The sequence below is a fragment of the Pelodiscus sinensis genome, chromosome 2, assembly GCF_052426305.1.
Source record: "Pelodiscus sinensis isolate ZL-2025 chromosome 2, ASM5242630v1, whole genome shotgun sequence".
NCBI lineage: Eukaryota > Metazoa > Chordata > Testudines > Trionychidae > Pelodiscus > Pelodiscus sinensis.
This window is the reverse complement of record NC_143053.1, coordinates 67703432-67729129: the sequence shown is the minus strand read 5'-3', so window position 1 is coordinate 67729129 and position 25698 is coordinate 67703432. Positions and strand designations below refer to the sequence as shown.

Here is a 25698-nt window from a genome sequence, read left to right as displayed (position 1 = left end):
TGTTTACATGCATAACATTCAGAGGCAGGATAAACAATAAACTAGTTAGACTTAGTCTAAACTGACTCTGTGCTAGAGAACTCAGGACCTAGATACTGGGATATACCATAATTTGAGCAACTAGGAACAAGCAACATTACTCCAGCACTGACTGCAGTGCAGAATGGGCAGAGTGAACTTAGGTAGCTGCCTTTCCTGTGTGCTTTAAAACTAACATTTTAATGTAATTTCAAAACAGCTCTAAGCTATAATTGATAGTCTCTACATGCATATACCTACATGCATATACTGTGTCAAACTTGGCCTTAAAAACTTCTAAAGATGGAGATTCCACCACTTCTCTAGGTAACCCAATTCCAGTGCTTTGCCACCCTCTCAGTGAAAGTTTTTCCTAATATCCAATTTAGACCTCCCCCACCGCAACTTGAGACCATTGCTCCTTGTTCTGTCATCTGCCAACACTGAAAACAGCCTAGCTGCATCCTCTTCGAAACCCCCCTTCAACTAGGCACCACGCTGGATACTATCCCTACCTTCCAACATATCTCCCGCCAGCTCCGTGTCATCCACCAACTTGCTGAGGGTGCAATCCATCCCTTCATCCAGATTATTAATGAAGATGCTGAACAAAACTAGGTTCATGACCGACCCCTAAAGCACTCCCCTTGATACTGACTGCCAACTAGACATTGAGCCATTGATCCCAACAATCTAGCAATATTTCTACCCACCTGGCCCTAACATCAGTAATTCACCTCTGTCCTCGCTTTTCCAGCCCTTTTGCAGACTATTATTAGGTCCACGCTCTGTCTCCTTTTCTCAAGACAAAGCATGCCTAGTTTATTCAACTTTTTCTCATATAAAACATTTAGAAACCTTAACCTCTTTGTAGCTGCTCTGGGATCACCTCAGTTTGCCCGCAACTCTCCTAAAATGTGGTGCAACAACTGGAATCAAGGTGGGGCTTCACCACTGCCAAGTAGAGTGGAGGAACAATTACTTCCTGTATCTAACAAATGACATTCAAGTTAATATACCCCAGAAAGATATTAGCTTGTTTTGCAATTATATCCCACTGTTAGTCTGCATTCATTGTGTGACTCACTACAACTCCCAGAGCCTTTCTACTGTACTTCCCCCAGCCAGTTATTCCCCATTTTGTAAATGTGCATTTGACATTTTCCTTCCTAACTGTAATATTTTGCACTTGTCTTTATTGAATTTCAGACCAATTCTCCAACATGCAAGTCCTTCTGAATTAGTCTCAGAGGGGTAGCGGTGTTAGTCTAACTTTAAAAAAAAAAACCTTTACAAACAATGAATGGTTCTGTAGCAGTTAAAGACTAACAAAAACAAAAAACAAAACAAAAAAGATAGGATCATGAGCTTTCGTGGGCACAGTATTCTTCTGAAGAAGTGAGTTGTGCCTATGAAAGTTCATGGTACGATCTATATTTTTTTGGTTAGCTTCTGAATTAGAATCATGTCTTCCAAAGTGCTTGCAAGCCTTCCCAGCTAAGTGCCACCTGCAGATTTTATAACTAAGCATATTCTCCCCTTCGTTATTAAAGTCTTTAATGAAAATATTGACTTGTACTGGACTCAAAACAGACCCCTGCAGGCCCATATACATCTTCCCAGTTTGACAATGAACTATTGAACCTTCTTAAATAGGGTTTTTCAAACTGTAGTGCACCCACCTTATATTAATTTAATCTAGACCACATTCCCCTAGTTTGCTTACTTATGAGGCTCTCATGTGGAAGACTGTCAAAAGCTTTACTAAAAACCAAGATTTAAAAAAAAATATATCACATATACTACTTCCCTCCAACCCACTGGGCCAGTAACCCTGTCAGAGAAGAAAATTAGGTTGCCTTGGCATGGATTTGGCTATTGCTTATCACCCTATTATCATAGTTGTTTTCAGACTGATTGTTTAATAATTTATTCTGGTATGTTCCCAGGTATCAAAGTTTGTCCAACTGATCTATAATTCCCTGGATCATCTTTGTTTCTCTTTATAAAGACATATACTATACATGCCATTCTTCAGACCTCTGGGTCATCGCCCATCCTCCATGAATGCTCAAAGATAACTGCTAATGGTTCCATCATCAGGTCAGCTAAATCCTTAAGTACCCAAGGATGAATTTTTATCAGGGCCAGTCAACTTGAATACAGATAAATCATCTAAATATTCTTTAACCTGCTCTGGCTTGTGTTTCTTCCCTCTTGTTGCTAATATTGTGTTAAGCATGTTGTCACAGCATGTGTGGGGGTGCACTCGTGCACTAGGGATCTGAAGGTTTAACAGGGGACAATTACCACTTGGGGCCAGTCATGAACAGGGGCCACTCCTATAGGAATGCCAGAGCAGCCCTTGCCTACGGGGCACCCTGGCTCGCCACAGGCAGAGACTGCTCTGGTCAGGCTATCGGAGCCCCAGCCTGTGGTGAGGGGTAGACGTTTCCGCCCCCCACCCCTCCCTTTAATCAGTTAACCAATATATTTAACCCATTAGCTATTTAAATGGGATTTTACATCCCTAGAACATGCACAGAAGTGTAGTATAGTTAAGCCTGCTTGGATACTTCTTTTGAAATAAGAGTGGCATTGTTCAGTTTTGCTTAAACCCCTTCCAAAGCAATGCAAGTTAAACCTAACAAAGCCATTTTTATACCAGAAGAGCGTCCACACAAGCAGTTATATTTGTATACCTATCCCTCTCTAAATTCACTACTTTTCCAGGCAGACAAACCCCTAAGCATAGAGAAATGAAGGGCACACACTCCCACTTCAATGCAATTAGTTAGCCATTAAAAACTGGTCTACACCTAAAACTTTTACTGGCATAGCTGTGTCTGTTTGGAGTGTGGGGACAAAAATACTACACTCCTAAATGACAGTTATGCTGGCTGTTAACATTAAGCCAAAAAGGGTTAAGCAACTAGCAGGCTAAATGACTTAAACACAACCTTTGCAGACATGTTAGAACAGTATATAAATGGGAAATAGAGCCATGTCTTGTTAATAGGCAACAGCTTTGAAATGCAAATCAGTATTGTTAAAGAATTAGAGGTAATACTAATTCTGTGTGTTTACTTATATCTTATTCCATGTTAACCATTTAAACAGAGTGGTTCCTCTGTCAGCATACCTGTTGATTTAGACATCAAAAAGGAATATTGACGTATAGATGAAATCTGAATATATAATGCTATTTTCCATATTTCTGTTTGAAGTTAGTAGTAAACTGGCTATGAACTGCTTAATGGATGCAACTGATGACCTGTGTATATATAGGAAATAGATAATTCTACTTATAAGCCACAATGCCTCACCCAAGAACTGCATGCTGTCAAGAGTTTGCCAGAGAACTATAAATAGAACTTTTGAGACCTGATGCTTTCACCTCAGATCTGCTTAAGCTTCATCAGGGTAAGTTTGAGTCGCAAGACTGAGGTCTCTGATATCATTCTGGACTGCTTGATAGTGGACATGGATATTGGACTATAATATACTGATTCTGGAAAGGACTCTGCAATTTTAAAGTTTTCTGTCTCTACTATGAAACTGATCTATGAACTCGGTTCATGGCTGTATATATAATGGTCTTTTAACCAATACATTCTTCTCTTTTTTAATACATTTTAGTTACTAAGAACTGGCTGTAAGCATGCATTTGGTTATGATCTAAGATATTTATTGACCTGATGGGCAATGTGTGTAATCCTTTGGGATTGGAAGAACATTTTACATGCTGAAAAAGATTTTCAATAATCCTCATCATATTTGACTTGGCTTGGCTTTCTGGGTGGGAGCTAAGGCTGCGTTTTATAAGGGAACTGTATTTCTAGCTTCTGAGTAACCAGAGTCAAGTATTGTAGAAACTGTTTTGTTGCTGGCTTGGTGAATCTAATTGATGGATCCACTAGTTTTGAGGACTGTTTGCTTAATTTTGTCTGGAAATGGGTGATTGGAGAGGGATTACCTGTTGTTCCCTCCCTCTGGGGCATGTGGTATTGGCCACTGGTGTTGGCAGACAGGATTCTGGGCTAGATGGACCTTTGGTCTGACCCAGTATGGCGGTTCTTATGTAATTAGGGAAAACCTCAAAGAATAGTGCAATCTCAACATGCCCCCACCCCCTCCGGGGACCTCCAGTCACACTGGCATAAAGCTTCAATGTCAATGCTGTTAAACCATCAAAACTCTGCTATTGCTAGCATAGAAAATTTGTTCAGGGATTGGAATACAACAAAACTACACTTTTGTCAGTATAAGCTGTATACTGAATGGGAGTGCTTTGCAAGTACAGTATATCTAGAAGTACTTCTTGTGTAAACCTGGCCTCAGTTCTGTGTTTTTCCTATTAGGCCATGCTTTCTCTGGAAACGCTGTTCTAATGGTAGGTTGAATGTAATCAGTTTTAGTAAAATAGTCTTCAAAGTAATACTTCCTAGGAAACTGTACTCAATTCAAAAAATGAAGTTCCTTTTCTTGTAGTATGTCACTTGGAAATTTTCCCAGTCATTTCCATTCCCTACAGTTTTTTTCCATTTTCATAACGTGATGCTAGAATGACACTTCTCATGTTACACATCATAACTAGTATTCACAGGAATCCAAAAACTAGAAGAAAATGCAGCAGTGATTGATTCATAGTCAGTTTATACTTACTGGAGATATGACTGCCAGTTTACTTTGTTTGCCCGAACTTCAGCAGCTTTGGCAGCAATGATGTTTGTTGGGACAGCAGCATCTACAGCTCCTCGAATATCCATTTTAATCTCAATTTAAAATCTGTTCAGAAATACAAGTCAAATCTGAGACAACAACAACATATTAGGAAAACAAACTAAGTGGCCAAGATTTTCGGCAGTTTTTAAACAATATTAAGTGCCCAACTTGGGACCCGTTAAAGGACCTAGTTTTCACAGTGTGGTTACCAAACAGCTTGCTTTTGAAAACTTTGGCCTGTACTTTTAAACCAAATTTTAAGTTACAATGAAAAAAGTTTGCGCTCATTCAATGGTGTGAAAGTATTTCATGGGATCAGGCATCCATTACAATTAATTTAAATATTGATTGCTGTTTACGTTGCATAGAAAATTTCTCCAAACCATTCACAATGAAGGACAATTACCAATATGTAAGAGACTAAAGCAATGGTCTCCAACCTTCTTAACCACAAGATCACTTTTTTAATTTAAGTGCAATGAAAGATCTACCTCAAACCCAAATACCATTGCCCCCCTTCCCTCCAACACCTTCTTTGAGGCCACGCCCCTGCTACTCCCCTTCTCAAAGGCCTCACCTTGCTCAGCCCATCCACGTCCCTCCCCAACTCTCACTCACTTGCACGAGGCTGGGGTAGGAAGTTGGGGTGCAGGCTCTGGTCCCGGGCCAAGGAGTTTGGAGTGTTGGAGGGGCTCCGGGCTTGACCTAGAATGGGGGATTCGGGTCCAGGAGAGGTTTTAGGGTGCAAGCTCTGAGAAGGAGTTTGGGTGTAGGAGGAGGTTCAGAGCTGGGATAGTAGTTCAGGACGCAGGATCTGGCTGGGCAACATTTAACTGAGATGGCTTCCGGGTGGTAGATCAGAGGGGTTAAGGCAGGGTTACTCCTGCCCTGGCCCTGTGCCACTCCTGAAGGCAGCTGGCATGTACAGCAATGGTTCCATGGTACCATGTGTTGCCCTTCATCTACAGGCACTGTGCAACACTGCTTCTGCTGGCCACAATTCCCCATTACTGATCAATGGGAGCTGCAGGAGTGGTGTCTGCAGGCAAGGACGGCATGTGAAGACCTCCTTCTCTATCTGTCTCAGGGACACACCAGCCACTTCCAGGAGCAGCAATTACCACAGGGATAATGACTCCAAATGTTACAGGTGAGGCACTAGAACTCACTGTGCAAAGAATTAAGTTTAAGCATAAGAGAAACGAAAACTATGAAATGCACAGACCAGTCAAAAACCAAAACTAACATACTTTGCAAGCAGTAGAAGAAGCAAAACCAACAACCGACATATGAAAATGAGTGAAGGACAGTGTGTGTTTGTGAAAATGACAGAGACACACAGTGTGAGTGTGACAGATTTGCATTGCCAAGCTCCCTGCATCCCCTTCTCTCTGTATGGAGATGAGGTACAGTGGTGGGGGCACGGGCGACACCCTGACACAAGCACCCCTTCCTCTTCTCCCTCCCACACCCTGCACAGCAAGCAGGAGGCTCCCAAGGGGGCAGCTCCAAGGCAAAGGGCAGGAGAAGCATGGCAGTGGGTTGACGGGCAACTGAAATGCCAGCACTTGATAGCTTTCCAGCCAAACCAGTCAGGATCACCTATCAGAGGCTCCAAATCTATGGGTAGATCCCAATCTACTGGTTGGTGACCACTGGACTAAAGCATTTGTGGCTGCCTCTGTAGTAGTCCTCTAGCTAAATAATATAAACTCTTCATGTGTTTAACTTTTGGCTGTCGATAAAGAGATGACATTCAAAAATACATACACCTCAATTTTTACAGTCACATCAAAGACAACACTTGAAAGACATACAAAAGCATTGAACAGTGGGAAAATAAATGAATCGCTTTCAACCAAATTGTATTTGACAAAAAGTCTTCAAATATTCCTTTAAAAACCTGAAAAATTCTTCACGACAAATCTCAGCTTTTCTTCTTTGAGAGCTGCAGAGTTTGACAAATATCCGCTTGCCTGTGGCAAAAAGAGTGTTTCTGAACAATGTAAGATATCCTTTTCTGTATTTAAAAAAAAATCTGGACTTCTGGTTAGTATGACCTACCCAAAGTGAACCTAATGTTCATTGATGTAGTGAGCATGCAGACATCTCTAGTGCTAGCTGCTCAATTTTACCAACCTATAATAGTGAAATGACTGCTAACTAACCCAGGCATGTCCAAAGTCCGGCCCGTGGGCCAATTGCGGCCCATGTTCTGGTTTAATACGGCCCCCCAGGTAATTTGGCAATATCTATCTTTTATGGCCCGCAACGAATCCATATGTATTGAGATGAATACATTGTAAAATCTCAGTTAATGTCAGTTGGTCTAAATCAGTTATAAATATATTTGGACATGACATGTATACTTGGTGTTATGTTCCTGTTCATATTTTTTTAACTTAAAAGTTGACAGACAACCTTTATTACCAATAATATGTAATGTACTTTACAATGTTCCTGACATATTTCAGCTTCCTGGATTTTTTTTTTCCATCTGGCCTTCAGATATGAAAGGCAGAGTGATTTAACACCTGTTTAGATTTGTCATCCATGTGACGAAATGAAAAGTATGCCGTTTGCAATAAACTTTGAATAAAATAGTTAATTTGCATTTAATTTTAATGGTTCAAAGAATGTCAGGCAAAATGGTCGGCCCTCACGCATGTTCACTTCATCAAATCTGGCCCTCTTTGAAAAAAGTTTGGATACCCCTGAACTAACCTGACACTGATTCTTTTCAATCTTATTTTGCTGTTGGTTTGTCAAGGTCAATATTGAGTTGCTCATTGGGGATGAAAATGTCAGAAAATAGCAGACACTTCCTATTGCCTTCATAACCATTTAGAGAGTATGGTAGAAGTGTATATTGAGAGAGTATCTAAGGAAAAAAGTTAAAAAAGCCACAAGGCGTGGAGATAAAAGGAACAGAAGTATGTGGAGGAAGAGGGAAAGGAAACACATTAATGGGAACAAGTAAAACAGAAACATCACAGTCTATTTAGGGCAGAAACAAAAATAGAACAAAGCCAGAAAATAAAAGAAGGCAAAACAGCAGGAATAGTGGTCTTTGAAGCAGGCAGCACAGATATTTTTCACTTACCGTATTTTCCGGCATATAAGACAACCTTTTATGCTAAAAAACATCCGCCAAAAATCGGGGGTCGTCTTATACGCCGGGTATACAGGCAGTCCCCGACTTGCAGGTACAAACAGGGCTTTTCTCGTCCCGGAGGACACAGACTATGGGACCTCGCGGTCCTGCCGCCCGTGTACTCTGGGGCGAGAAAAGCTGCTCCGCGTCTCCCTGGTCTGCAGACCAGGAAGACGTGGAGCAAAGCTGCAGAGGGGCTCCGGAAGCGGGGCAGCCCAGGCACGCCTGGGATGCCCCACTGCCGGCTTCCCCCGAGGCTTTGCAAAGCCTCGGGGGAAGCCGGCAGCGAGGCAGCCCAGACGCGCCGCGGCTGTCCCGCTTCCGGCGTCCTCAGAGGCTTTGCTCCCGGTGTCCCTGGTCTGCTGGAGACGGTCCCCAGCAGACCAGGGACACCAGGAGCAAAGCCGGGGAGGCGGAGGGGTGCTGGGGCGCTGCCAGTTGGCCTCTTAAGGGGGGGTAGTCTTATACGGCGAGTAGAAGATGAAAACCTGTCTTTTAACTAGAAAATTAGGGGGTCGTCTTATACGCCCAGTCGCCTTATACGCCGGAAAATACAGTATATGAGTACACAAAGTTATTGAGTTAATACATGTTCAGTAAGCTTTTCAAGGTGGGTAACACTACAAGCCAGAAAGGTCAATCAGATACAGTAAACAAATAGCCATTGGATATTCAATATCAAGACAAGCATAGGCATGGGAAAAAGTCACAGCAAAATAAACTAAGCAGCATTTGCAATAAGAAAAACTGAAAGGGCCAAGCTCCTGCATTTACTCCACAACAAAAAATGGAAAGAGTTTGTGAAGTAACACAAAAAGTTTGTGTCTGTTTCATTGAGACACAATGAAAGCAATGCATGAAAACTTTCTGTAAAAAGGAAAAAATAAAAATGCATCCGACTGAACATCTCCCATTCTGCTGTTATGTATTTCTTTATGTTCTGCTCCCCAGATAAGCCTTGCTGCCCCAATAATGAAGTTGCTCTAGCTTTAAAGAGACATTTCCCAAATAGATCTGAGACACATTAAAACAAATTTCACTTAGACAATCAAGGAAATTATTTAAATGAAGAGTTCTTCAAACAATTGCATTCTTTACAACTCGAGAAGTAGCCCTAACAGTAAATGGAAAGCAGTATGACTTATACCCAGGAGCTATCAATTAGAAAAAGCATGGCTGTCCTATTCAGTATATACCACATAATTTGGACCTAATTTAATTTAGTCATTTGTCTAAATCATTTCCCCTAGTGACATCAATTTTTGCATCTCAAGAACTATCCAAAAGTCAGAAGTCATGCTGTATAAATATTTACCCTTTGGCAATCACAGCCAGTGACCTTCACTACTTCTGTTTTCTTCTTCATTTGTCCTAATCTCCATTTGACTCTGATTCCAAAACAAGAAGTGTGTTGCAGCAGGCTGAAGTCTGGCAGGAGCAGGAACTCCACACACCCTAAACTAGAACTACCTCACTCAACCAGCCAGACCCTAGAGTTTTTGGTGATAATCAAAGAACAAGCAGAAGTTCTCTCTGTCATTCTCTACTCCCCAGTACATACTGCTAACTTCCATTATTGAATGAAAGAAGCAACTTTACTTCCCATTATTTCAGTAAGGAAAAGTAGCCCCCAAAAAGGAAAACAATAAAACACGCTTCAACACTGCACTTTTGGAAGCTTTACTGTGAACACACCAGAGTGTTAGTTGTGTCCCTTAAAAGGCTCTGTGGTTATCTAGTTCTTAGATTAAGTAGTTGGGTCCATTTTAAATGCTCCTCAAATTAGTGGGGACCGGAAGATGGAGTTTAGGGGGCTCTAAAGTAGGGAAGCATAGAAGCAAATAGAACTAGCCCAGGAGGAAACCGGATTGAGGGTGCACCCCTTTGCTGTACGCAAGCAGCCTGCAGAGCCCGGCTGCAGCAGTCACAGTGGGATCAGCACGCTGCAAGATCCCAACACTCATGTGCCCAGGCTGCCCACCAAACCTTACTAGGAGCCTTGGCGCTCCATGCATTGCTGGGGGCGGGGAGGGTCTGGATAAAGCAGCTTAAGCGCAGACCTCGGCGGGAGCCTCATCCCGTTACCCACCCGCGAGCCCTGCACTGGGGCAAAGGGGGATCCCACCCCAAGCTCGGCTCCGGCCCCTCAGCAGCCCAAGCGCGGGGAGGCAGAGGCCGAGCCTGCTCCGCTCACACGGGGCGGGGGGCGCAGCCCCCGCCGAACAGGGCAGGAAGACTCGGGCCCGCAGGGCCGCTCTTACCCCCTCGGTCTGTGGCCGGGCCCGCGGGGCGCTGAGCGTCTCCGGCAAGGGCGCTGCGCTCTCGGGCTCCGCAGCTCCAGGGCAGCTGGGGGACGCAGCTGAGACAGCGGGGGCTGTCATGTGACAGCGCCCAGCTGACTGCGCCGCCCGACGGCGGCCGGGAAGGCCTAGTTCGCGCGGGGAGGACGCGAGCGCTGGGGGGCGGGGCCGGTTGCTGGGGTTACTTCTTTGCAGCGCGTTCCAAGGCTGTGGCTGGCAGAGCCAAGTGCGCTCTGAGTCGTTCCAGGAACCACTAAGCTAACACACCCCTGGGTCTCAGGCCTCCAGCCAGCACCTGGCCAGGGACCTGCATCCCACCTCCTCCAGCCTGGGGGCTACAGCCCCCTGGCAAGTCACTGTGGTCAGCCCAGTCACTGTCCCCTTAGTGCAGCAGCATCTGCCAGTCACTAGTCACAGGGATAGTGCCAGGCCAGGACAGTTAGTTTAGGATATTGCAGAGAAAACAAAATAATAAACAATCTACATGCACATGGAGATTCTTCCACATGCAGATTCTGGCAGGCCCCAGCCTTTCAAACCCTTCCAGCTGGATTTTGACTTCTCAGTTACAGAAGGAATAAACAGAAGAGGCAATCATCTGGAGTCAGGGCATGCCGCTTTAAGCAATGAATGCAAAACAAATTAACTAGATTAAAAAATTAGTCATGATTAATCACAGTTTTATTTTCACCATTAGCAATAATAGAATATTAATTTAAAGTTATAAATATTGTGGATGTTTTCTACATTTTTAAACATTGATTTCAATTACAACACAGAATGCAATGTGTCTTAGCCTCACTTTATATTATTATTTTTATTACAAATATGTGTGTAACCCACACACCCAGGCTACGTCTAGACTGGCATGATTTTCCGGAAATGCTTTTAACGGAAAAGTTTTCTGTTAAAAGCATTTTTGGAAAAGAGCTTCTAGATTGGCATGGACACTTTTCCGCAAAAGCACTTTTTGCAGAAAAGCGTCCCTGGCCAATCTAGACACGCTTTTGCGCAAAAAAGCTCCAATCGCCATTTTCACGATAGGGGCTTTTTTGCAGAAAACAAATCTCAGCTGTCTTCACTGGCCCTTTTGCACAAAAGGGACTTTTACCCGAACGGGAGCAGCATAGTATTTCCGCAAAAAGCACTGATTTCTTACAGTAGGAAGTCAGTGCTTTTGCGGAAATTCAAGCGGCCAGTGTAGACAGCTGGCAAGTTTTTCCGGAAAAGCAGCTGATTTTTCCAGAAAAACTGGCCAGTTTAGACACAGCCCTACTGGGTGTGGTTCACTGTCCCATGTAATAGCATTTAGACCACTATTCAGAAAAAGAATGAGTGTGCTGTACAGCCTGAGCTGAGGGCAAGCTGACTTTTACCTCAAGTGGTAAAGACTGATGTAGGAAGTTCTAGAGGTCCCAGCTTTGGTTCTGCCTGTCAGGGTTACATGTACACTGTAAAAAAAGATACATTAAAGAAATAGTATTTTTCAGTTCACCTCATTCAAGTAAAGTTGTGCAATCTCTTTATGATGAAAGTGCTTACAAATGTAGAATTATTAATTTTTTACATAGCTGCACTCAAAAACAAAACAATGTAGAACTTTAGAGCCTACAAATCCCCTCAGTCTTACTTTTTGTTCAGCTAATCACCAAAGCCATGTCTACACTACAGATAAGATCAAAGCAGCTACAGTCGATCTTCCAGAGTTCGAATTAGCTGGTCTAGTGAAGACACATTAATTTGAACTGAAAAGGTGCTTGTGTCAATGCTGGTAGTCCTGCTTCTATGAGGAGTAAGGGAAGTTTAAGGGACAGTGTGCTTCCTTCGACTTCAAGCATTGTGGACAGCACCAAAATTCTAGTTAAGATACTTCAAGCTACATAATTAACGTAGCTGAAGTTGCGTATCTTAATTCAAACTTATCCCCTAGTGTAGACCAGAGGTATGACACACACATTTGTTTACATTTATGAGAAATAATACTGCCCACGTCTTATTCACAATGTCACCTGAAAGTGGAAAAAAAGCATTTGTATGGCACTTTTGTAGCCAGCATTGCATGGTATTTAAGTGCTAGATATGGTAAACATTCATATGCCCCTTCATGATTTGACCACCATTCCAGAGGACATGCTTCCATGCTGATGACAGATTCTGCGCAATAACAATCCAAAACAGTGCAAATCAATGGATGTTCATTTTCATCATTTGAGTCAGATGCCACCAAGAGAAGGTTGATTTTCTTTTTTGGTGGTTTAGGTTCTCTAGTTTCTTCATTAGAGTGTTGCTCTTTTAAATTTTCTGAAAGTATGTTCCATACCATGTATACAATGGACTAGCACCCTCTCCACCTTGTACAAGTTGAATTTTTCTAGTAAGGCACCCTTAGGATTTATGCAGTGTCAAAACACAGACTTTTTTTGTGCCAAACCACATGAGGTCACTATTGCCTAGCAGCATTACCAACACTTCCACTGCTCACTGGGCTCTTAGAAGACATTTAGGGATAAATTAGAGCTAAATAACAGCTCAGACCACTGAGTGCCAGGACAGGTGGCTGCTAACAAACTTTAAGAGACCACAGGAAACTTGGTCACACCCATGATAAGTGGACATCCAACTAACTAAAATCATGCCGGACCACGCATGTTGCCGGACCAGAGAGTGCCAGACTAGAGAGATTCAACCTGTATCGCCACTGCAGTCTAACCAAGATGCCCTGTATAAGGGAACATGCGGCAGCCGAAATCACCCTTCTGGTTCTCCAGTCTTCTTTGACTGGAATCATCTTTATCCTTGACCTGCTTGTTACTCTTGTGCACTCACGGAACTCTGGCAATCCACAGTCTTCCCAGTATTGCAGCCACTTCAGCACCTTGGTCACTGCAGATAGGCAACCTGTCACACACACAAAAAAGAGTCACAGTCAAAGTATATGCTTCCTAAGGCTACCTCTATACTACATGCTTCTTGTGCAAGAGTTTTTTGCGCAAAAATTTCTTGCGCAAGAGCACATCCACACCTCAAAGCACATCGCAAAAGTGATGTGCTTTTGTGCAAGAGAGCATCCACACTGCATGGATGCTCTTCCGCAAGAAAGCTCATAGAATGGCCATCAGAGCACCTGTGCTTTTTCCCAATAGGTTTTCCTGCGGAGCGTCCACACTTGCCTTTTTGCACAATAGCTGTAATGCAAAAGGGAGTTATGCCTCATAAAAGGAGGTTTACCTACACCAGAAAAAGCCCTCTGTTCTGCCATTTTATTGTTGATTTACTTGCGCAAAAGCGCATTTAAGGTGTGGATGCTCCACGGGTTTTTGCACAAAAACCTTGCAGTGTAGACGTAGCCTAAATGATCACTATTACTCTTATGCCATGTCTACACTAGGGGGCAATGTCGAACAAAGGTATACTTCTCAATCCGGTGGAGTACCAGAATCAACAGGAGTACAATCAGCAGTGAATTTAGCAAGTCTAGACCCACTAAATCGACCCTAGAGAAATTGCTTCCCGCAGTATTAAGTGTAGAGCAGTGGTTCTCAGACTGCAGTGGTCTGTGGCTGCTTTGCAGGTGGGACATGGCTTGAGGCTCAGCTCTCCCCTTCCACACAACTCCCCACAACTGGGAGCCCACGCTGGCTCTCTTGCCCTGCAGGTTCCCCTCCCCGCCGCGAGGCTGGTGTACCAGTGTTGGATTCCCACTGCCGGGAGAGGGAGCCCCAAGGCTCGCAGGCTGGATCCTGCTCACGGGGGGAGCAAGCGGCTCCATGCGTTTCCACTCCCCCGTCCCCCTGGCTGGGGGAATGGCAACAAGGAATCACAGCCAATGGAAGCAGCAGGAGGCAATGCCTGGAAGTAGTGGGGGGGGGGGGGTGAAGTCAGGTAAGTGCCCCCTCATGCCCAGACCCTGAACCTCCATTGCACTCATGGACCACCCCCCTTGCCAAGGCCCTCCTCCTCCAGCCTGCTCCTTCACCCTCCCTCCCACCATGACTCACTCAAACCCTTCCCCCCAGCTGCTTCTGTGCCTTCCCTCCCTCCCAGACACCACCTCCAGCCCACTTCTACACCCGGGGCGGATATAGGGCAAGGCAAGCGGGGCGGCCGCCCTGGGCCCCGTGCTTCAAGAAGCCCCACGCATGCGCTGTGGCAAAGAGGGGCCCCACAAAATTATGCTGCCCTGGGACCTGCGAAATGGTCTTCTGCCCCTGTATGCACCCTCCCTCCTGGCCAGATACCACACCCCCACCTGCACTTGAACACTCTCTCCCAGGCAGGCCTTGTATCCTCATCCCCTGCTGCCCAAACTCCCAGCCAGAGCTCCTCCCATTCCACTACAGCACCCTACCTCCCATCCAGACCCCCTGCCCTCACCCCTTCTGCACTCCCATCCCTATTCCAATCCCAGGCAGCCCTCTGAGCCCCTCATTTTTTGCCCCATCCTAAAGTCTAGGGTGGCTCACAAAATCTACTAACTCCAGGACCCCAAAAGAGATAATTTGGCCTGTGGGAACCCTTAAACCTTGGTCCTCCCTGCCTTCTCTCCCCACCCTGTGGGGCTGGAACACCAGGAGAGTGAGGTGTCTCAGTTGGTGGCCACATCAGTAAGGGTTGTGTGGCCCCCAACTGATTTTTCTGTGAATCAGTGGCCTCTGGCCCAATACAGGTTCCTCACCCTGTCATAAATAAAGACAATGTTGAAACCTTTTGTTTTGGACATAAATTAATATTTAACTTTATTTAAAACAAATTTTAGTAAACTAACAAACACAATAAAGTTCAAGTGTTTAATCTGTTTAATTATTTTGATTTTTATTAATATTATTTCCTTTCTTACAGGTTATAAACAGACCCTTATGTTATGACTACATAATTTAAGTGTTTATGTGCTAGTAGCCTAATATGAATAATATAGTATTTAAGACATTTAGAGATAAGCAAAGTCATTTTTCCATAATGGGTGGTTGGCTGGTGGTCCACAGAAAAGTTTGCATTGAGTTGGGTGGGCTGCGGGCCAAAAAGTCTGAGAACCACTGGTGTAGTACCAAGCATATAATGTTCCTTTAATAAAAATGCAGAGGGGAAATAATCCCCTCTGTTGAAGATTCTCAACAGCATAAACCCAAGGAATATGCAGATCTGGAGATATAAAAGCAAGAGCTGTTGCCAGCTGTCAGCTCCTGAAGCCCATTAAATTGTGTACTTTGCAGAGAGTCATAATAGAATGCTCATGACAGAATCAAGACCTTAATCTTTGTGTTTTTGTTAGGTGGCAAATCCACAGTGATTCACTCTATTCATATAATTAGATTAGTATAAATACCAGTAAAGAAAACAATAATAAAGGGAAAATAAAAACCAAAAGTACATGGAAATGCAGAAACAAAGTCACCAGTTTTGTATGAGTTTCAAAAGTGAAAAGCTCAACAACTTTTTCCCTTACCAGACTAAGCATAGGCCAAAATTCAGCAAATATGCACCAAAATTTAGTTACAACAATGGATGTCAACACTAAACATCTATTTAGAGGGTAAGACATCACATTTCATCATCTGGGTACAGTAAAAGGCTACAAATTGCACTTACAGATGAGAGACAGTCACTGTAGCCTGAGAATACTGAAAAGTTCCCTTTTATGTCAAAAAACTAGTTGAAGGTATTACAAAAAGCTTAAATTCTGATCGTGCAGAGCACTTGCATGTATGCATAATTGTCTGCCCACATTTGGCTGAGATTTGCTTCTTGTTTCCTTGTCCTTTGATCACTACTGTAAGTTATCCATGTGATAGTTTCCTGTAATTTCTCAATAATGTGGTGCTCTCTTAGACACCAGTCCTGCAAAGCAGTTGAGCACATGCATAAATGTGTCTACCATAAAACTCCTGCAAAGCACTCACTCAGTTCAAAGATATGCATGTTCTTAAGCACTTTGTAAAGGCTTACCTACAATACAAAATTAAGATTGATATACAGTCACCACAGTAATTACTGCAGTGGTTCATGTCCACAATACAGCCTCTCAGTCAGTGGTGCACATCTTCACAAGCCTTCCACCAACTTAGCTGCATAAGACATTTTGGGACACTGGCAGACAGAGCTCCCTTCTCCCTCAGCCCTAGGGTTCACAGCTAGAGTCCAGCTACCCCAGGGTCAACAGCCCAGGCAAGGTGATATAAGTAACACAATGTCTACACAGACACTGTGTTGCCCTAACTACACTAAGCGGAAGATTGATGCTGCCGCAGTCTATCTTCTGGAGTTTGATTTAGCAGTTTTAGTTAAGACCCACTAAATAAAACTCAGAGGGCATTTGCCTCTCCTCTCCACCTCCCCCACTGGTGGCCAGTATTCCTGCTTTTGCAAGGAGTAAGGGAAGCTGATGGAAACATTTTTTCCATCGGCCTTCCGCTGTGGGTTGGCAGGGAAACTTGAATTAAGGTACATCGACTCTAGTAAAGTTATGTTAATTACATTCAACTTTCCCCTTTAGTGCAGACCTGGCCTAAATGCTATGCCTCTTGGGGAGCTGGAGTTGTTAGGTAAATGTTGTGGGTGACTTACATCAGCAGGAGCATTGTTATAGGTCAATGTGAGCTGCCTTACGTCAACCTAGCTCTGCAGTGTAGACCAACCCTGAGAAAAAAAGAATTGTAGCCCTCAAAACACTAGATGATGAGGCAGTTCTCTAAGTCCTCCTCTAAACTATGGAAAATAAACAAAGCTATCATATTTCACCATCTGTGGAAGCTGTGACACAGTGCATTCTTGTGCTACATAATTCTCAAAAGAGTACCTTGACAAGGATTACCATCAAACTGACTTCAGATACATCAGTGCATTTTCCACTCAAGTTACCATTCAGATAATCAAGGTAAGCTCATTGTTGGTCTAGTAAATACTGACAGCACTACTTGCATGAAGTCACAATATATGGATGACCTTGCTGCCATGAGGAAAACAAAGCACAAGACAAAGCCCTATCAGAGGACAGAAATAAAAGTTTCAAATTGCTTGATCATAGAGAGAAAAAATAACTTGTTTAAGCATAACCCTAGTCTAAATGAAGGTGGATGATTCATCATCTGCAATAACAGCATTGACAGTCAGATCACAAGGCTTTTTTTCTGTTCTCCTCCCTTTCTTGTAATAAAAACAATTATCTCTCAGTTCCCTATGTATTTGATGAATTGCAAAAGCATAGAGTACCTGTGCCATTTGACCTTTTCAGAATTTTATAACTTGCCTGGCTTTCCATTTCATGCCTGAAGCAGTTTTTAGCCTGTGTAGAAGAAATAATCTGGAAGTGCGATCAAAAAAAAGTAGACTTAAAAGGTCAGGATAGTAGGGCACACCTCTACTGTTAACAAAGTGTACTTGGCATTAAAACAAAAAGAAACCAAAAATGACAAAGCCTTAATCCATTTGTCCATGAGGAGGACTTGAGGAGCAGTGCAAAACAAATGTATTTCAAAACAAACGTGTTTCCCTCCCAATGAAATCTTATCTTAACCCATCTGGGAGACTGGATAGAACATTTTTCTTATTTCCTACAGGAAACCATTTCTCAATATTAAAAAGGATTATGCTTTCAAAGTGTTGCCTATGCAGTGGAAAACCACATAGAGTGTCATTTCCTTCAGGCTCTGCTGCATTTAAAATTTGTATCAAAACTTCACTCCTGCCTGAGAGTGGATCACTAAGGTGTGATATTTCCCATTGACTTAAACAGCCTTTGGATCCCACACTAAGGGTATGTCTAGACTGCATCCCTCTGTTGGCAGAGGGATGCAGATTAGACAGGTCAATATTGCAAATGAAGTGGAGATTTAAATATCCCATGCTTAATTTGCATAAAAATGGCCGCCATTTTTGCTGACTCAGCACTTTGTCAGCAAAAAGCAGGAGTCTAGAGGGGGATCTGTTGAGAAAGAAAGCCTTTTTCGACAGATCCTGTAAACGTCCTTGCAAACTTAATAATCTATACCATCATCTAAATCATTGATGAAGATATTGAACAGAACCGGTCCCAAAACAGACTCCTGCGGAACCCTACTTGTTATGCCCTTCCAGCAAGAAGTACTGATTACAGAAAAATAGATTAGCTTTTGTTTAAAAACAATAAATCTCTCATATTCTCCCCAGCCATTCAGCAGGATCAAATAATCTTGTCCTGTAAAGTACAATACAGGAAGGACTGTATATAAATAAGAGCTAGAGCAGGATCATTCTTACACATATGCAGAATATGCAGCTACATAGGGCATCCAAAAATTTGGGGTACCACTAGGTCTTAATATCCACCATACACCTCTTCCTATCCCTATTCTGTGGCTCTGCTTCCTCAGGAGAGGATCTAGTTAACTTAAAAGTGAAAAAGCCTGCCAGACCTTTTAGCAGACACTGAACCTACGAAAGAGCCATTCAAGTGGTAATGAATTCATTTAACAGGCATTTGCCAGCCTCCAGTACATACTGTCAATTTCTGAATTTGCTATGTTTGTCTACAGGACCTTAGTTTAAAAATATTTCATTAATGTCTTGCTGAAGAGTATAAAATCACATCTCTAAAAATGGTCACCTCTCGGCTGCCATTAGGCATAGGGGTACTAGTTTTATAGTACTGCATAGGGACTCATAAATCCTAAGGTACATCCCTCAGCTAAAAGAAAGACTGTGAAGTTGCAGAACCAATTAATCATTCTTAGAACCCTGAAAAATAAGTGGAGATTGGGGTTTAAATAATGGGGAGTAGTGATCTCTTTCCTCTTCTGAAAGCAATGGGAGATCATGCTTTGCACTCTCTCTGTCTCTGGCATGAAAAAGCCCTGCTCCCCTTCTGCTTCTCCATTGGTTTGTGAAGTATGATTTCACCAGACAAGAATCTGAAGTGAAAGCAATAGGAGAAGCTGGTTCTTGACTGAGAAGACTGCTTTGCTGCCAGTAGGTGGAACAGCTGCAGCATCTGGTGGAAGAAAAAAAACACCTCCCTATCTGGAAGTCCTCTATCTTCATCCTCCCGTCTGTATGAAGAAGATGTTCAGAGCAGTAGCTTCCATTTCTGTTGGGAAGGGAAAAACTGCACCATCCAGCCTCACAGATAATATGTCTGGCACAGAGGATATAATAAATATAAACTTTTTGGTTAAGCCTCCTCAGCGTAGTAAATAGTTTGATTAACATACTGGACTACAACATATGGTAATGATTTCTGGTGTAACTGGTCTCACCCAGACTAACTCAAACAACTTAGAAAGACTTTCCTCTCAGCAGTCCCTGCGTGTCCCCTACCAAGGTAAGAACACAATCAAGGAGCAGTTATTTCTCACTGAGAACAATACACGAGCATTACTTACCGAGTAAAGTATAACTCGTGTTTCCATATTATTTGAATGGAATGTTTGCAACAGTGTAATAGTCCCTCCTCTTTCCTCACTCTGCTCCCACCTTTATCTCAGAAAGCAGAACAAAGAAATAAATCATACAATCCAAATGCCAGTTCTTACACAGCTAATGCATGAATGCTTTCTACTCAGTGTTGCACCATGGTCACACTGTATAAAGACAAGACCTTGGTCTATTAATAATCAGCCTGAAGTTTCAGTCTTTAAATTTAGTTTTAAGCCTTTATCTGCAAACATAGCTTCTGCTAATATGGTATTTTCATTGATGCTGCAAGGATTAACACTATACCATCTGTTCAGTAAATTGAGCACCATGTGATTGACGAATATCATTGACCTAAATTGAACTCTTCCACTTAATGGGGCATGCAAAGCAGAACTGTGTCACTCCATATCCAATTCCTTCTTTCTTCAAGAAGCTACAAATCAAGCCCATTACTTGTACAATGCAATTTTATGGCAAGTTTATGAAGAATGCCTGCATCTCCTGGAAGGCACTCAGTATGCACTCCTTCCTTTTGAATCTTGCCTCCACATACTAAGACAAACATAATAATGAATGTAACCTCTAAGATGGAAGGAACCATGAGTTAATGCTCTGTGGATAAGGCACTGGATCTTAGAAAGCAGATTAGTGCCCCTGCCTGTACTACTGTTAATACTGCAGTAAGGACCCAGTAAACTGCAGGAGGTACAGACATTTGCCCATGTATGAAAGAGATGTTTAACTCTTCTGATGCTGATGCCATTCAGCCCCACATCTGGAATTTGGGTTTGTTTCCTAGTTAAAGGATATTGCTTTTCCAAGAGTGTTCCTTGTGGAATCAGATCCAGGAAGAGCCCCTTATACAAGCAATGTGGAAGCCATATTTGTTCCCCTTTATGGCACTCAGCAATAATGCAGACCATTACAAGGCAAACGAAACCCTACAAAATGAAAATGAGGATGACTCCAAGGACATTCAACAGCTTTTTAAGGTAAGAACAAGTCCAAAGTTATCTAAATATCTTGGGAGGGTGTCTGAAAAGAGTAAGAAAGCACTGATTTATTCACACCAAAAGATTGGTCTTATCTCTAAGCATTCTATAACACTCTATGCATTTAGCATTTCCTTATTACTGAGTCTAGTCAGCTGCAGTCTCATTTCCAGCATATGTGGTAATTGCAGTGAAAAATGGAACTGATGAGTTTTCCCCCAAATTTCTCAGGGTGTTTTCAAACACACGAGACAAAACTGTTTCCCTTTCAGAAAAGGGATGACACTTTCAGGCGCTAATTTACAATCATCAGTTGAAGGGAATAAGACAATTGTATGGTGGTCCAGTAGAATATAAAGTAAGATGAAGAGATCCAGATTTTTTACTGCCATCACCCCTAGCTGTGTTTTGTTCCAGAATGTCAAGAATACACCCCAAAGAGAATATAAGAAGACAACCTGAAACATGGATGTGCTCAGATATAGGGCAATACAGAAATCACTCAGGGGGGCAACATTAACCCCTTTTTGTAAAACTGCAAATCTCAGAGGTGAGAGCTGTCTGCCATTGGTTTGGAAGCTGTCTGAGGGTTTGAAACAACTCCATCTATGAGAAATATGACATGAGCGCAGTTGCAGGGGAAAGAGAGAAGGGCATAGAGGGTCAAATCCTTCTAGAACTCTGAGGAAGTGGTGCAGTTCCACTGTGTTGTGGGCCAAACAACTTGATTTCTGGAATTCATGCAGGGGTCCCATACCTCCTCTGTACTGCAAAGCCCAGCTCCAGTGGACTCACTAAGCACCAGTGGGGAAGGAGGGAGAGAGTTTGGAGAGCAGTTATAAGGGGTTAGAGACAACAGAGCATGGATGAACCAGCTGTTTCCAGGACCAACACGTCATAGAATCTTAAGATATGTCTACACTACCACCCTAGTTCAAACTAGGGTGGTTAATGTAGTCATTCGAAGTTGCAAATGAAGCCCGGGATTTAAATATCCCGGGCATCATTTGCATCTTGCCGGGCACCGCATTTTTAAATCCCCGTTAGTGCGGATTCCGTGCCCGCGGCTACACACGGCATGGAGTAGGTAGTTCGAATTAGACTTTCTAATTCGAACTACCATTACTCCTCATGGAAAAGCCTAATTCGAACTACCTACTCCATGCTGCGTGTAGCCGCGGGCACGGAGTCCGCACTAACGGGGGATTTAAAAATGGCGGCGCCAAGCAAGATGCAAATGAAGCCCAGGATATTTAAATCCCGGGCTTCATTTGCAACTTCGAATGACTACATTAACCACCCTAGTTCGAACTAGGGTGGTAGTGTAGACATACCCATTGAGATTAGAGATGGCAATGGCTAGTAGCTTATCCATTCCATCTCCCTGGGGCCAGTGCAGGGTTGTCTCCTAGAGTCCATTTTTCTGGTGTGTCATCCAGAACTTGACCCATGATCTACATAGCCCCAATTCTGCTGCTGTGCTTTCTTGTAAAACTGAGGCCCTCACTATTACTGGCTATGCAAGAAGGTGACATGTGTTGTCAGCAATTTCATTTATTGAGAGTACAAAGACATAGTAACTAACCATCCTAAATGTCAGCACTTCCACCAGATCCCTGAGGAGGCTATTCCACAGCCTATGACATCAGTGGGAGTAAGCTTTTCCTAGTACTCTGAACAAAAGTTTCCTTTCATAATTTCATGTAATTATTCCTAGTGATATACCCACATGCTCCCAGCTATTAATTATTATTGTAGTGGCCAGGAGCCCCAGTCATGGACCATGACCCCCTTGCACATTCTGATACCATATCACATCAGGAAAATTGAAAACATGCTTTGGAGCTACTGAAATGTGTAGGCCACCCTAGCTGACAGAGCCATTCCAAGGCATTTTATGCTCTGGAGATCAGAGAATTCCTTCTTTGTAAGCCCTCAGAGAACCCCTGTACTAAGTTGATGTACTCTAGCAGGGCAAAGAGATTGGCCCATAAGGCTTTGTCTACACTGGCAGCTTCTTGTGCAACAACATCTTGCACAAGGGTTCTTGTGCAAGAAGTCTTGTGCAAGAAAACATCCACACTGCCATGTGCAAGCTGTGCTTTTGCGCAAGAGCGCCCATGGCAGTGTGGACACTCTCTTGCTCAAGAAAGCTCTGGTGGCCATTTTAGCCATAGGGCTTTCTTGTGCAAGAAATCCCTGCCGAGCGTCCACACTGCCCTCTTGCGCAAGAGGGCTTACACCTGTTAAAAAAGAGCATAGCTCTTGCACAAGAAGCCCTCTCTTACCACGCTGTACTGTAAATTTCCTTGTGCAAGAGCAGGTGGGCAGTGAGGATGTTCTGGGGATTTTTGCGCAAGAAGGGCCATACTTGCACAAGAAGCCACGAGTGTAGACATAGTCCACAGGTTTAAGGCTTTGTATGTGATGACAGAACTATTACCCTTAGTTACAATATAGTTTTCATGTTAGGCATCATTAGCCTGTGGCTAACACCAACCTCAAAAGCAGTTTGTCTGTTCAGGTACTACAAGATTGGATTTTTTCAGTGATCTAACTCAGGAATCCAGCCTATAAATATGTAACACTACCATCATCACAGATGGGGCTATGTCCAGACGGCAGGCTTCTTTCAGAAGAAGCTTTTCTGGAAGAGATCTTCTGGAAAAACTTTTTCCGAAAGAGCGCGTCCACACTGCAAAAGCGCATCAAAAGAGCAATCTGCTTTTTCGAAAGATAGCGTCCATTCAGCGTGGATGCTATCTCGCATTTCAGCTGTAATTACTGTGGACGGAGGGCACCAGTGCTTTTTCCTCTTCTTTCAAAAGAACTTCCTCTTCCCCATCCACATCTTTTTCTGAAAGAGCTCTTTCAAAAAAAGGCCTCTTCCTCTTAGAATGAGGATTACCAATGTCAGAAAAACCCCTCTGTTCTTTTGATTTTCTTTTGGAAGAATGCAATTGCGGTGTGGACATAATTGAGGTTTTTTCAGAAAAATGGTCATTTTTCCAAAAAAAAACCTCTGTAGTGTAGACATACCCTGGGAAGCTGAGGCAGAGACATTAAATGACTTGCCCAAAGTCACAAAACCTGTGGCTGAGCTGGGGTGAGAACCTAGATTTTATAAAAGATTCAAGACCAACCAGCCTGCTCTAAGCATATGCAAAGTCAGGTTTCTTTGGTTTTGAAGTCTATGAGAAACTCAGGCGCTGTCACTCTGGCAAAAGATTACTAAATATGACATTGATCAGTGACAACAAATATAGTCTTTAGTTCTAAGAGTCTGGTTCACTGTTATTTGAAATGGATGATGGGAATTTGGAGTGCTCCCTAATTCCTGCTCTTCTTCCGTCCTTTGCTGGTGCATGTATTTCTGCCTTCAATGAGTTCTCAAACTTTATTCTTCCAAATGTGAGCACTGCATCTAATGCTAAACTGCCATATGATACATGAAACTTAAAAGCACCCAGTTAAAGTATTTAATAAATGGGACTTAAAAAAATCACGCAAAGTGACTCTTGAGTTAGATTTTAATATATATTCTTGACCATTCTTCCAAAAATCATTTACATTTCCCCTGTAATGTATTTGAAGAGCACTAAGCACCATTTTGAATACTCATTGTGACACTTCAGTTAACTCTGTGAGCTGTTTATTTCTAGACTTAATTTGCAACTGCTTGATTTGCCAGGATGACAGGGAAATATCCGCACACTAGGAACAAACGTGAGAGACTCTGGCAGTGGTTAATGCAACATTAGGGGGTCCAAGGCTTCCTGAAAGCTGTTGTTGGAGCTTAATTAATTACCATTCTAAAGTTCTTTGAGATCTTCTGATGAATGATTTTTCTGTAAAGTGTCATACTGTATTCATTCATGGCATGACCTTTCATAGTCACATGGACCATGTGTGGTGTAAAAATTCCACTAACATTCTATTTGGGATCAGCTCACACATTTCTCAGGTAAAGTGGGGAGGTGTAAAAGTGTGGCTCTACCCTATAGATCCTACTGCTGGCTAAGCATGGATCTGAGATGCCCTGACTCAATCTCTCCTTCACGAGTTCCCATACCAAACCCTCATTTGGGGAAGTGATTCATCGACATAATACCAAGAAAAGGTTTCTTCCACCCCAGTTACAGACTGGGCACAGCCCTGCCTCCTTAAAGTCTGTCTGGCTCCAAGTCTCTACACTAGGTGCAGTTATTAGACTTTCCCAGGCTCTGCTCATTTAATTTGTCCCCTGGAGATCAGGGGTAGTACAGTCCCACTTTTGGGTCTTTGTTTACTAGATTTTTGGTTTGCTCCTCCAGCTGCTGCCTTCCTCAGCCTTTGAGCTGCAACTCTTCTCTCTCTTCCTAGCCTCTCTGCACTGAAAGGGTGGTAGCCCTTTCCTGCAATGGTCTCTCCCTTTAGCCCAATTGGACAGCAAAGAGGGAATCTGGACAACCTTGCTCCCTCCTCCAGGGGCCAATCAAGCCATTTGCATAATTCTAGCATATAAACAAATCACCACATTTCATTCTCAGAATACTTTATAAACCTTTGGTCACACGCTCTTGCTCACTGACTTGAGTTGGAGCCTCTCTGAATACATGAATGATCAGGGCTTAAATTAAACCTTATAAAATCGTGGGGAGATGTCATAGCTGTGCCTCAGTTTAGCTTTCTTCTCAGTGACATACCAGCTATGCTAGAATGCAACCCAAACATTTTGGCCTCAGCAGTAACCCCTTGATCGCAAGTTCCTATACAGATAGTTTTCCAGCTCCCGGCTTGTCTCAGTGTGCTCAGCATTCCAGTCTATTCCCCTCAAGTGAAAGAGTTTAATTTTAGCTCCTTTAAGAGGAATGATGCACTTTGATCTTTCGTACTTCTGCTTGAATGCAAGAGCTGAGGGTTAGCTTTGTCAGGAATGACTGTATTAGGTAGAAACAAAGAAAAAGATCAGCACAGCTTCTTTTCCATGCTATTCTGCAATTGCAAGAACATAAAAAATTAAACATGAGACATTTTTATTCACAAAGGCTTTTACTTTAGCATCAAGAAAATTTGCTGAGAGATTTTATGACTATATGCAGTGTTCAGTGTTTTTTGAGAGCCTGGAATAATTCCACAGGCT

At 43.0% G+C, this 25698-nt stretch overlaps 1 protein-coding gene across 3 annotated transcripts in view; it reads right to left on the bottom strand.

Moving 5' to 3' along the window:
* ATP6V1H (ATPase H+ transporting V1 subunit H) overlaps positions 1–10316 on the bottom strand; it is a 69959-nt gene extending 59643 nt beyond the window's left edge. Inside the window, exons 1-2 of one of the 3 annotated variants that reach the window (XM_089776256.1) lie at positions 10159–10316; positions 4684–4806 (exon numbers count right to left, since the gene is read on the bottom strand). In XM_089776256.1, the coding sequence (XP_089632382.1) occupies positions 4684–4787 (104 nt within the window). In that variant the 5' untranslated portion in view covers positions 4788–4806; positions 10159–10316. Of the gene's footprint in view, positions 1–4683; positions 4807–9212; positions 9286–10158 lie in introns of those variants that run through there. The other 2 variants (XM_006112183.4, XM_014577437.4) reach the window with 2 other exon arrangements.
* Between the last annotated feature and the right edge of the window lie 15382 nt (positions 10317–25698).